The sequence below is a fragment of the Mesoplodon bidens genome, assembly GCF_964165515.1.
Source record: "Mesoplodon bidens genome assembly, chromosome: 14".
NCBI lineage: Eukaryota > Metazoa > Chordata > Mammalia > Artiodactyla > Ziphiidae > Mesoplodon > Mesoplodon bidens.
The window spans coordinates 74083153-74096877 of record NC_138170.1 but is presented as its reverse complement, the minus strand read 5'-3'; the positions used below and the strand labels follow the sequence as shown (position 1 = coordinate 74096877).

Genomic DNA, 13725 nt, shown 5'->3' with positions numbered 1-13725 from the left:
TGACATTTATTTCCTTTTTAGGATCTTTAATTTCATCACTACACGTGGCGCAAGTAAACAACTCCAGAGGGGCTTTCAGTTTGGAATAGAACCAAACCAGGATAAAATTAAAATGGAGGATAAACAATGTGTACGATGAAAACTCCTTTTCCCATTTAGTTTTATAAGATCACCATTTTGGATTCTACTGAATTATCTGTATAGATTAAAAAAAAATTAGCTATAGAAGGGACAGGAAAATGGGAACAGTATTAGCAGCGGTTGAGAATTAGGTTCTAGGTATCTTTTAATATATATTCTCAATTCTTAAAACCATGGATTTAAAAATAGTTCCATCTCATAGTAAAGATGAAGGCACTGAGGCTGAGATAACACACCCAAGTTCACAAGGTTTGTAAACAGTGAGGTTAACTTTAAATCCATGCCTGAACCCAAACTGTACTTAGTCTCCTGAAGTGCATGTGGAAAGGAAACAAACACGTGTGGGTAAAGATATGTGATTTAATTTGATCCTCAAAAACCATCATTTTATCAGTAAGGAAACAGGCTTAAAGTTTCATCATATGAGGTGTGTAATCACGCTATGTAATTAGATTATGAATATTAAAAGACAGAATTAATACCATCAGTGTAATCAGTGGCCCTAGACTAGCATCCATGTGATAAAGATATTTTTGTTTTCCTTCAATCAGAGTAAACCTGAATGGTCAATGGAACTGTAATTGAGGTACAGAGGGGTATTTTATCTAGAGAAAAACACAAGACCAGGTTTATTTCATACAATGTTATTCACACATTTTTCATTTTCTAATTTATACATAATATACAAAGAAGTGAAGATAACATTATTTCATATGAACCAATAAGAGCCAGGACTTAAGACAAACTGGTCCAGAAACAATCCATATCAGGACACCCAAGAGTAAAGCCTAAGTGGTTCTGCCCAATTAAGTTTATTCTGAAATGTCATTTTCAGATTATACCAAAACTCCATGCCAATTTATTAAAAGGTGGAATTAGAGAGGTGGGCACCAAAAATAGCAGACCGCAAAATTTCTAGAGAATAAAATAAACCCTAAAATACTGGGGAGATTGGTTGTCAACACTGGGATACATGGGAACATCAGGAACCCAAGACAATTGTTCAGTTTCCCAATGTGCCATCCTCTAGGACTTTCTAAATTTGCAGAAATAATCTGCCTGTGTGAACAGAAGATAAGGATAAAGGAAAACCAGGAACTCAACTGTGCAAATCCAGGAAAGTCACCACCAATCCGCAACAAGGACAACTTTGATCCTGAAACCATGAGCTGATACTGGGAACAAAAGTTCAACACAGGTCCAAGACATTCTGAGGCTGGCAAAACAAAGTGGGGAAGAGTGGCAGAGAGCAGTTCTGTACGGAGGGGAAAAAGCTCTGTTACTGTGACTGGGACATGCTGATGGAACTAGTGTGACTATGAGAAGGGACCGTGACAGTGGTAAGTGGTTAAATTTTATGGCCTCAACATGGAATGTTGGGTTAGAAAACTAGAATAACTCAACATCAAACAGGAAGAAGTACGCCTGGCGCCCAAACTCCATGCCGCTAGTCTTAGGTTCATGATAGGAACAGCTATGTGAAAAAACCTTTATATTCAATATTGTGCTCAGAAGATTGCTTTTCTTCTGCAGACTTCTAATAAAAAAATCCCTCACATGTTCAAATTGAAAGAGATAGCATGGTTCATTAGTTTTTAGCATTAAACATAAGTGGGTCAACATAAAAGTTTTATACAAAATACTGACTTCAACAAAATACAAAGCACTTTCTTTATCTTTCAGAAACTGAATATACAAAGCAAGTTTTTTTTCCAAAATATTTTCATAGGCAAAGGATTAAAAACGATTTTAATTATACACATATGGTCACAATTTTGCCTTAAAAAGATTGTTGGGAAATGTACATAAGGCCGCTTGTAAATGTACATCATGTTACTGTTATGTCTTATGTCCAGAGAAAAAATGTTATCATACAGATTTGCTATTACTTGGGAGTAGGCTATTCAAAAATACAGTACTCTTCTGTACAAAGAAAAAAGTCACATCACATTTAATAAGATGGAAAAAGCATTGGCCTCCATGGTAACCAAATATCTCAGTCCAATACTTTCTATTATGCACAGTACCCTGACTTCTTGAAAGTGATCCAAATCCTAGCATGTCCATATTAACAGAGTCAACAACTATGTTATAAAACAAAATGTTTTTCACAATAATAAAAAGAAAGCTGGTTCATACTTCTGAAACCATATAAAGATAAAAAATTTTTTAAAAATCACTCTTGATTTGGAGAAATAAATTTACATTATACAACACTATATGCCAGGTCGGAGGGCAGGGACATAAATGTACACTAAAATGCAAATGTTTCCCAAAGAGATAAAACAAATTCCATTTACAGCATTAAGGTTTACAAATGTACACCTGTACAACCAAAGAAAACATCATTACTAAATTAGCAAGGCTTTTTATAATAAACATTGAAACAAGATTTGCTTTCAAAGTGTAAACTTACATCTATTACTACACACACACAATGCATATATTTATAGGAAGCAAAAAAAGCTATCTGAATATGTAATCATGCTTAAATGTTGAGCTATCAAATTCACTTTTCAGTGGCCCCTTTTCACCTCTATCTGGTTCCTACTTTCTGAATCTACTATGAAAAAGCAAAATTAATCTCAACACTTTTTCAACATGTCCTTGTAATTCTATAAGCAAAACAATATACAAATCTCCACTCTTTCTCATCACAAACCAAACTGGAAAGTTAAAATGGAACTTAACTTTTCGTTTAGCGTACTTTAACTGGATGGAAGTGTCACCATGATATTGTTTTTTCTACCTCTTACAACAATTACATATGTAAGTATATACAATACTTCTGTACATTGCCAGAGACATTTTGGGGCAGTATTTGTATTAAAACCACATCTACTGTAAATAATGTAAGTTCTTTTCATTTCAAATCATTTAATTCTTGTCTTACTTGCCGAGTTTTATTTGCATGATAGTTTGTGAATTACCAAAATACAACTTAACTTTCTTTTAAAAATATTAATAATATTTATGCAGTTGATTGTTAATCTGTTATAAAAGGCTTCACACAAAGGACAAAAAAAAACCCCATAAGGACTATATTTCTATATACATTTCTATAAACCTGTTGTGCTATGGGGTCCATAGACCTACCAGACTGCAAGCCAGTTTATTAAAAGAATACTGTACTTTTTCCTTTAAAAACTATTTTTGTGACTTTACAAGGTAAAAATTTACAAAATATGTGACAGCATTTTTTGATACAGTTACATCATATACAGGCATTCTGTGCTTTGCCAGCAATCCAATCTGATAGGTCTCCACTCAGGGCTGAATATAATTTATAATTCACCACCCCCACCCCCAAATATACACAAGAACCTTAAAAAATTTACAAATGGATGAATAAAGTCAATAAATAGTTTCACTTTAAAAAAAATTTGAAGATTCATAGTTGAGTTGTGTTTTGATAATTCACAAAAGAAACGTTCCTCTCACATGGTTACATCATCTTCTCTTTTTCCTTTACAGCATTCCATTTGGTGGTCCTCCAATAGGCCCTAGATCTGGGCTATTTTTCAAATAATATTTTTCCAACTTGGCCAGTATATGCTTCCCGTATGTGTATTTGCGCAAAGTAGTAATGTGAGGTCGAATCTGAAAAATAAATGATCTGCTTAGGAAATCTAAGTTATTTTAGTTTCTGATTCCTTAAAAAAGTGCCCCCAAATTTGGGTGATTTGGAAGAATGACTGAAATTTTAAATTTCAAATCCAAAGAAAGTTGTTTGCAAAAGCAGTTCTGTTCCACTCAATCTCTCCCAACTTCTACTCTCAAAATTGTTCAGTGAATAAACAAACCACTATTCCTATAAACTACTACACGTGCAAACAGTAGAGGGGCTCCAAACATAGCAGAGAAGTACCACTAATGAGCTATTATATTCTTATAAGGTTTACGAGGGCAAAATTCTATAACTCTATGCAACTGGACAAAAATTCAAAACAAAATGGAGCAAAAGACATGAACAAGCAATCAGACGTGTGATAGCTAATACATTTAACACGTTCAATATCTCCTTAATTGTTTTAAAAATGCAAATGAGAAGAAACATATCATTATCTTTCCATCCAGACTGGCAAAGATTTTATAAATAATAACTGGTACTGATGAGAAGAGTAAAACAGGCACTCTTCTCAAATACTAGATAGAAAAAAAAATACTAGATAGATCTGCAAACTTGTAAAAGATTTCTGGAGAGCTACTTGGCAGAAATCTATTAAAATGTAACATGTTCACATACTCTGTGCCAGCAATTCCACATCTAGGGATTTACCTTACAAAAACACTTAATTATGCAAAGATGTTTATATAAACACTGCTAAGAACAGTTATTAATCAAAATGCCCTAAATATGATATTGATTAAATAATGTAGTTGTTAAAAATAAGACTGAAAAAAATGTTATATACATTCTTAAGCAGAACTACTAAATTTTTAAAAACACAGAAAATCAAGAGGGCAAAAATACTACCAGTGTTCTTTTTAACAGTACGTTTTCCTGTGGAAATTAATGATTTCTTAAAGAATCATTTGATTCTAGCAGGAGAGAGAAAACAGCTTAACTCATTAAAAAAAAAAATCAAACCGATATAAATTTTCTCTTTAAGAAAATTTACTAGGTTAGTGAGAAAATTTAATCAGATTTTAAAATAAATGTTCAGCCAATGTATATGGCAAATCAAATATACCTAAATAAGATGGTGAAGGGAAAAACAATGCTAACGGTAGGTAAATAGATGAGAAATGAATGGGATTTTACTGAGTTGATTACCTTAAGAATTTAATAAAGGGGTATATCATACCTACATCTGCCAACGGTTTTCCACGGATTTTAATTTTTTTTCTGCAGTTGTAACAATTCTGAGGAAATTAAAGCCTAGGGAAGTTAAATGAGTAGCCTGAAGTCACACAAACTGAATCACCTACTTTAAGTGCTACAAACTGTATTACCTTGTGCATGATTATCTTTCTCTGAGCAGGCTCAGCCATGTCAATCATCTTCTGAACTACATAGTTGGCATACTGGTCCTTCATCATGGTGTATAAGGCACTGTGAGGACCGTCATTCTGGCAGCAAACTTCATCGATCAGTAATGCTCTCTCAGCACGGGAGGCATGAGTGACACACTTTTCTACTACATTGCTAGAAAATTAAAGTACACACACAAAAAGTTATTTTGTTATTTTTTAGTAGAAAAATTTCCTTGCTTTTTGAAAGTAGTTGCTCAATGCACTGGAAGACAGAAGAGTCAAAATAGGATTCTCTTGTAATTCTCTTACAGTTACTTTCAAAACAGAAATTAATATCATAGAAGAACCCATATTGGATATCTGCAAGTTTAATTACAGGCCTCAAAATTATAATTAAATAATAATTAAAACTGTAATTCAAGGGGGGGGGAAGTAGGTCATTAATAAGGTCTGAGGCTTTCATGAACATGCACTAAATAATTAGATTTGCCTTTATTTACACATCTTGGGAAGAAATAATTTTCCAAATACAGATCTCAAAAATGGAATATACGAGGGCAAACCCATTTGTCATGTAGATTCTATAAGAACAAAAGCAACATTCTATTATGTACCTTTTGCCTCTACTAAAAAAGACAATATTCCAACATTATATTCTATATGCATTTCTGTGCTTACTAATAAAAGCCAGAGAGTCGAAAGACTTGACCCCTGGGATTAGAAAATAACGCAATACCTGGCAAATTTGTGTTGACTCAGGGCTAAGACCTTTCCTCTGATTTCAGAAACAATTTTGCTCTTGTCTTCAGGTCGACCATGTTCCAGTACATGCTGAATAACATAATTGCCATACTGATCCTAAGTGCAGATATTAAAAAATTACTTTCCTTAAGAATAATGGTAATTCTTCAAAAAGATGTTCATCAATTCTCTAAAAATCCAATAGTACAATCAGGAGAATACAACAGGCTTTTGTCTCACTGAGTGTTTCTATAATGTGTTAACAATAAATTATATTTCCTTTTTAAAAAATCAGAATATTTTCAAAAATATATAAACATTTCAAAATATTAGGGAGTTTATACCTGTACCAACTGCTCTGTATGTTGGTGAAGTTCTTCTAAGATAGGTAAGGTCTGTTCTGCAGTGCAGTGCTCTAGGATGCGCTGGATTACTCTGCAGCCGTAAGGATGAGTTGAAAGTACAAACACCTTAAGACAATTAGAAGAAATAAACTTCCATTTTGTGACATTTTTGGAAGGACATGTTTTTGATAACATGCTGAATTAATTTAAAATAGAATGGGGAATTCACATTTATTGATAATATGCCAACTGTCATGTGACAAAGGCTGGGAAGCAGGGTACTGAATTTAGGAGCTAACGGATATCCTTTTGGTTTGTTTTGATACTGATTTTTAAAAAACTCTTTGTTTTATACTGGAGTACAGCCGATTAACAATGTTGTGATAGTTTCAGGTACACAGCAAAGCAAATCAGCCGTGATACACATGTATCCGTTCTCCCCCAAACTTCCCTCCTATCCACGCTGCCACATACCATTAAGCAGAGTTCCCTGTGTTATACGGTAGGTCTTGGTTATCCATCTGATATACAGCAGTGTGTACATGTCAATCCCACGCTCCCTAACTATCCCTTCCCCCATCGCCGGTAACCATAAGTTCACTAACGGATATTTTGATCAAAAGGAACCTAATCAGAAGATGGAAGGCATGTAATAATGACAAAGAATGGATTGTGCAGTAGGGGTAGTGCATGTTGTAATTAGAAGCTATTAATTATTATGTAATTAATTACTGATATTTATTTTGCCTTTTATTATACAGTCCTAAGTCTTCTTCCCTCCTCTCCCTCTCCCAGAAAATTTGGAAAACACTGTTGGGTTTACAATAGTGGTAAGTAGTTGTCTTTACTTCTTAGAGTAATATAAATTAAACTCTTATTTCTACATTTTTCAGCTGCAAAAAATGAAGCTATCTATTGACTCTATGTAAGAGGCAGAAATTAATGCACGTTCAGTATTTATCTCCTATTTTTGTATGAAAGTACTGGGTATTATCTTTTGATTTATAAAAACTATGTCAGTTAACACTCAAATTCTAACTAATTAGAAGCCAAAAATCAATCTTACTTGTCCTTTGAAAGCATCAATGATGAACTGTAGTGACTGTGGCTGAACACATTCAATACATTTTTGTACAACATGGTTTCCATTTTGATCTTTCACACATTTGAGTACATGACCATCTAGCTCCTTTACCATTTCACTCTGCAAAAGAGGACATTTAAATTACCTCACCAAACAGCACAGAAGGATTTTACATAAAAGTACTGAGATAGGAACAAAAGTATACTCAAAAATTTGTTTGCAATTTTTTATACGTCAAAGTTTAAAATTCCCACCCCATTCCCCAAAGTGTAATAAGCAGAAGCCACTGAAGGTGAGAATTACTAAAACATTTTACAGGATTATAATGTAAATGATATCTGCTGAAATATAACTTAGTGGTACTCAATTTGCTATATACTACTATCTTCACTGTGTACATCATCCACTTATCTTTCTCAACTGACAACTAATATAATGATTTTAGAATTCTACGTTTTTTATCTACGTAGCATACCCCTTCCCCCAAATAATAATTATCATTATCATTTTTTGGCTGTGCCGCACAGCATGCAGGATCTTAGTTCCCCGACCAGGGATTGAACCTGTGCCCCCTGCAGTGGAAGCAAGGAGTCCTAACCACTGAACTGCCAGGGAATGCCCCCAAGTAATTATTTGTGATGGCTCCTTGAGTTTATCAAGTGCCCGGAAAAGGGTAAGAAGCTGAGCGAGCACTGATGGGCTATGTGATTTTCACGTAATATCTCAATTATGAGAAGAAATTATTGTTGAGCACTTTTACTCTTCTTTTTAATAATCTTATAACAAAGAACTTGATTCAGGGAATTCCTTGGCAGTCGAGTCGTTAGGACTCCGAGCTTCCATTGCTGGGGCCTGTGTTTGATCCTTGGTCGGGGAAAAAAGATCCTGCAAGCCGCCTGGTGCGGCCAAAAAAAAAAAAAAAAAAAAAGAACCTGACTCAATGTAACTTTCCTTTATCATTTGATACCTTCTTCAGGGACAGATTCTCAGGCAATTTTAGATTTTTGCTCATTTAATGGGCAAAAATGACACCTTTCAATTTATATTTGATTACTAATAAGGTTAAACTTATTTACAGTAAGGTTTATTTACTAAGTACATTTTCTTTTAACTAACAATCTTAATATTTTTCTCATAAGTTTGTAAGACTTCATTAAATAAACATCTTAATCCTTAGGGAAAAATATAGGCAGCCACACAATAACCTGCGTGCCTTATTAGTGCAGTAGGAAATAGCATTGTGAAGAAATGGAGTACACCTAGTGTAAACATATTCACAGTTTTTTATTTTGGCTGCGCCGTGCAGCATGCAGGGTTTTAGTTCCCTGACCAGGGATCGAACCCATGTCCCCGGCAGTGGAAGTGCAGAGCCCTAACCACTGGACCACCAGGGAATTCCCGGTATTCACATTTAAAATATCTCTCACCCAGGGACTTCCCTGGTGGCGGAGAGGTTAAGAATCCACCTGCCAATGCAGGGGACACGGGTTTTTGACCCCTGGTCTGGGAAGATCCCTCATGCCACGGAGCAACTAAGCCTGTGCGCCACAACTACGGAGCCTGCGCTCTAGAGCCCACGAGACACAAATACGGAGCCCGCACGCCACGACTACTGAAGCTCACACGCTCTAGGGCCCGCATGCTGCAACTACCGAAGCCCGCACGCCTAGAGCCCGTGCTTGGCAACAAAGGAAGCCACTGCAATGAGAAGCCGCACACCACAACAAAGAGTAGCACCTGCTTACTGCAACCAGAGAAAGCCCGCGCGCAGGAATAGAGACCCAACGCAGCCAAAAAAAATCCCCAAAACTCTCTCACCCAAAAAACTCTCAACTGTATTCTGACATAACTAGAGGAATCCTTGAAGTCAAGATATCACACAAATGTTAGTTATAAACTAAAAATATGGACTAAATTACAAAATCAAATGTACTTAAGAATCCAAACAGGAGGGAATTCCCTGGTGGTCCAGAGGTTAGGACCCTGCACTCTCACTGCTGAGGGCCTGGGTTCGATCCCTTGTCAAGGAACTAAAATCCCATAAGCCATGGAGAGCGGGGTGGGGGAAGAATCCAAATAGGAAATGTAATACCATTAATCATCTGAAGCTTACTCCCAATGCTTTATATTTTCAAATATTAAAGACACGTAACATATCGTTGTATTTATTTATTTATTTATTTTGCGGTACGCGGGCCTCTCACTGCTGTGGCCTCTCCTGTTGCGGAGCACACGCTCCGGACGCGCAGGCTCAGCGGCCATGGCTCACGGGCCCAGCCGCCCCGCGGCATTTGGGATCCTCCTGGACCGGGGCACGAACCCGTGTCCCCTGCATCGGCAGGCGGACTCTCAACCACTGCGCCACCAGGGAAGCCCTCGTTTTTTTTTTTTAAAAGAAAGAATTGGAAAATTTTACTCAAGCCAAACTTGAGGATTATAACCTGGGAAGGGAATCTCAGAAAGCTCTGAGAACTGTTCCCAAAAGAAAGTATCTATACCAGTCTGAGAGTTAAGAGCAGAGAAGTTCTAAGTACCAATACAGCCAAACTGTTAATCTAATCTCTCTCCATTATGACACATCTTCAATGACTCCAAAACTCAGGATTTCCTCAAGAGGAACAATGCTATTTTCTCACAGATGTTCACTGCTGTGATTAATGTATATACGTAACACATACATATCCATCCATATATATTATTGCCTTTAATTCTCGAATTTATCATATGAATGTAGGTTGAAAGTTAAAGCCAAACTCTTTCCAAACTAATTACCAATACCTTTTAAAAAATAATTATTTTCTTTACTCTTATTATATTTCATTGTAATATATAAACCAGTTATATACAGTATCTGTGGGAGGTTATGAATTTCATTTTAGAAGTCTGTTTACCTCATGCGCAAACCATGCTAATTAATTAGTGGTGCTACACAGTTTCTTTAAAAAATCTAGTGGATAAGCAATTTTCCTCATCCCCTACTCTCCTTAATATCTTTGCCTATTTAAAATAATTTAAAAATTTATTTTGACCATTTACAAGAAAATTCCTATGAGTACATAATTGGAATTGTACTAATCTCTTTTTTACTTAAAATACTTAGAACTTTCCATCCAAGAACATGGTATACTTCCCAATTAATTTATATGTGCTCTCTTTTCTCTTAAAGAACTGTACATCTTGTTAAGAGGATGCTTAAGCTACTTTTCCTGTTGAATGAAATTTTTAAAACTTTGTATATATATATATATATATATATATATATATATTTTTTTTTTGGCCACGTCACGCAGCTTGTGGGATCTTAGCTCCCCGACCAGGAACTGAACCAATCCCTCAGCAGTGAAAGCGCGGAGTCCTAACCACTGGACCACCAGGGAATTCCCTGTATATACATTTTTAACTGGCATATAGGAATGCAATTGGTTTTAAAATATTTATTCTTACGATAGAAGTTTAAGTGTAATCCAAATAAGCACTGGGAATAGTAAAATGTATTCCTGATACTACAGAAAATCAAATGAGTAGTGGTAGCAGAAACACCCACCATCTAGCACTCTGCTTGACATACAGTAGGTACTCAAATACTTTCACTTAGAAATGAAAAGATGAAGAAAATGAACAGAGGACAGATCAAAGATGTGTTGTGTAACTTTCAATTAATTACATACTGTTTGAGATAGATTTTAAAAAATATTTTAGTCTGTGGAAATATTTAACATTTCACTCCAATAAGATAAAAATTTAAAAATTGGATAAAATAATACAAAAATTTTGTCTTAACTTACAATTACCTGCTGGTCAGATGAAATAGACTCTAATGCTTTCTGAATAACACGGCAGCCATACATCTGCAATGCTAAGGGTAGAACATGACCACGAATACGAGTAGCCAGGGCTAATTTTTGATCCAAACTCCCAAACTGACAGAAAAAAAAATTAATAAAAATGACTATAATATTACTTTGTTAAACTTGAATAACCCACTGTTTGCACTCTATTTAATCTATTTATAAAATATCACATTTGGCACGTATGTAGGGAGAAGACATTTAGGTAAAAGCGAATTAAGATAGACCAAGAGATGCTTGAAATAATATCACTTTTTAGAGGGTAAGTCATTCTATCTACTATTTCTTTTTTACTAACATATTAACCACCTGTTATTCTTTTAAAGTAAACATCTTCACTCTTCATTTCAAACAAACACCCCCACTGTCTTTTAATAAAACGAATTTCTGAGGCATACATTCAGACCAAATAATTCTCAACTATATTCTGACTGTGGAGGAAATCTGTTAAGTCAAGCTACAACATAGATGTTTAGTTATAAACTAAAAAATTTGCTGAATTACAAAATAAATGACACCTAACAAATCCACATAAAGACTGTACTACTATTCATTAATTGTTTCACATAAGACTCACTCCTAATGCTTTATATTTTCAAATATATTTCAAATATTAATCAGGATTGGTATTAAACTTCTCATTTAATATAAGACCATACACTTAAAAAATATATACCATAAAATATGACATTTTAACCATTTTTAATTCAGTGGCATTGACTATATTCTCACCATGTGCGATCACCACCACAATCTGATTCCAAATCTCTTCCATTGCCCCAAACAGAAACACTGTACTCTTTAAGCAATATCCCCCTATTCCCCCTCTTACCCCAACCGGTCTACTAGTAAGACTAGGAAACCCTAGTTGGCTTTATGTCCCTATGAATTTGCTTTTTCTAGGTATTTCACATAAATGGAGCCCTGTAATGTTTGTTCTTTTGTACCTGGCTTATTTCACTTAGTTCCATCCATGTGTAAGCATGTATCAAAGCTTCATTCCTTCTTATGGCTGAACAATATTCTACTGCATGTATATACCACATTCTGTTTATACATTCATCTGCTGGATTGTGTCCACCTTTTGGCTATTATAAACAATGCTGAAATGAACACTGGTGTTTAAGTCCTTGTTTTCAATCCTTTTGGGTATATACCTAGGATGGAATTGCTGGGTTATATGGTAATTTTATGTTTAGTTTTTTGAGGAACTGCCAAACTTTTCCACAGTGGCTGCACCATTTTACATTCCCACCAACAATGTACAAGGGTTCTCATTTCTCCACATCTTCACCAACATTTGTTATTTTCTGTTTTTAAAATTACAGCCATCCCACTAGATGTAAAATAGACTCTCCTTGTGGTTTTCATTTGCATTTCCCTAATGACTAAGGGTGCTGAGCTTCTTTTCATGTGCTTACTGCACATTTGAATATCTCCTATGGAGAAATATCTATTCAAGCCCTTTGTCCATTTTTTAACTGAGCTGTCTTTCCACTGTTGAGTTTCAGGAATTCTTCATATATTCTGGATATAAAATCTTTATCAGATTTTTGATCTGCAAATATTTTCTCCCAAGCTCACATATTTTTATATGAAAATAAGCTCATCCAACTTTCAGAGCTTTTCTAAGCATTAAGCATATACAAACATGTATGTGTGCTTACCTCAAAAAATTTTTGTATAACATAGTTGCCAAAAACATCTGTCATTAATTGATAGGCTGCTTGTAGAATTTCATTAAATACCATCTGTCGCTCAGCTGGAGTAGCTCTCTCTAGCTTTTGCTGTATGAATCTATGTGGGAAAAATTTTAATGCCATGACAGTATATTGATAATAAGCTCTGGCAATATCCAAATCTGACTCGAGTATTATACACCCCGATATATATTGGATATATACATATATACATGTGGATACATACATATCCACATAAATAAAATCATTTCCAGAAATAGTACTGATACATTTTATTCAATTTAAAATAAAAAGAACAAAGCATTTCTTTGTTAACACCTTAACTTAAAATAACTTCTAGTTAGACTGGCAAAAAATCTGGACATGAAGATGTTTAATGCCTCTTAAGTTAGTCCTGGTTGTATTATAATCAATGAAAAACTACAAAGATATTACTGGTATTCATTTATTTTTAATAATCATATTATTACTAAGTATTTTTAGAACATAATAAAAGAAACCTTTAGAAATAAAATTCATGAGACACAACTTAATTCCTAACTAAGCTAGCTACTGTGGACTTCCTTGATGGTCCAGTGGTTAAGACTCCATGCTCCCAATGTAGGGGGCATGGGTTCGATCCCTGGTTGGGGAAGATCCCGTATGCCATGGCCAAAAAAAGAAGCTAGCCATTGTGAGTGACACAAGGTCGATTTGCTACTCTTAAGGAACTTTAAGTAAACTTTCAACCATAGGGAGATAAAATTTGTATGCAACTATATAATCAAAAATGATTTTAAAAAATTTTAGATTTACTTTAAAAAGATACCTCAAATTTAATAAATGTATTAGAATTCTACTACTAATTTCCTTTCTGTGTATTATCTTGAGAACACTAATTTGCATGTACC

At 34.8% G+C, this 13725-nt stretch overlaps 1 protein-coding gene across 12 annotated transcripts in view; it reads right to left on the bottom strand.

Moving 5' to 3' along the window:
- Nucleotides 1-487: 487 nt before the first annotated feature.
- The window catches only part of PUM2 (pumilio RNA binding family member 2), a 94634-nt gene continuing 81396 nt past the window's right edge, over nucleotides 488-13725 (bottom strand). For 7 of the 12 annotated variants that reach the window (XM_081254280.1, XM_081254279.1, XM_081254284.1 and 4 more), the window contains 7 exons: nucleotides 12803-12932; nucleotides 11073-11207; nucleotides 7270-7407; nucleotides 6204-6329; nucleotides 5855-5976; nucleotides 5098-5290; nucleotides 488-3741 (listed from right to left, as the gene is read on the bottom strand). In XM_081254280.1, the coding sequence (XP_081110406.1) occupies nucleotides 3610-3741; nucleotides 5098-5290; nucleotides 5855-5976; nucleotides 6204-6329; nucleotides 7270-7407; nucleotides 11073-11207; nucleotides 12803-12932 (976 nt within the window). In that variant the 3' untranslated portion in view covers nucleotides 488-3609. The remainder of the gene's footprint in view (nucleotides 3742-5097; nucleotides 5291-5854; nucleotides 5977-6203; nucleotides 6330-7269; nucleotides 7408-11072; nucleotides 11208-12802; nucleotides 12933-13725) is intronic. The other 5 variants (XM_081254282.1, XM_081254277.1, XM_081254278.1 and 2 more) reach the window with 2 other exon arrangements.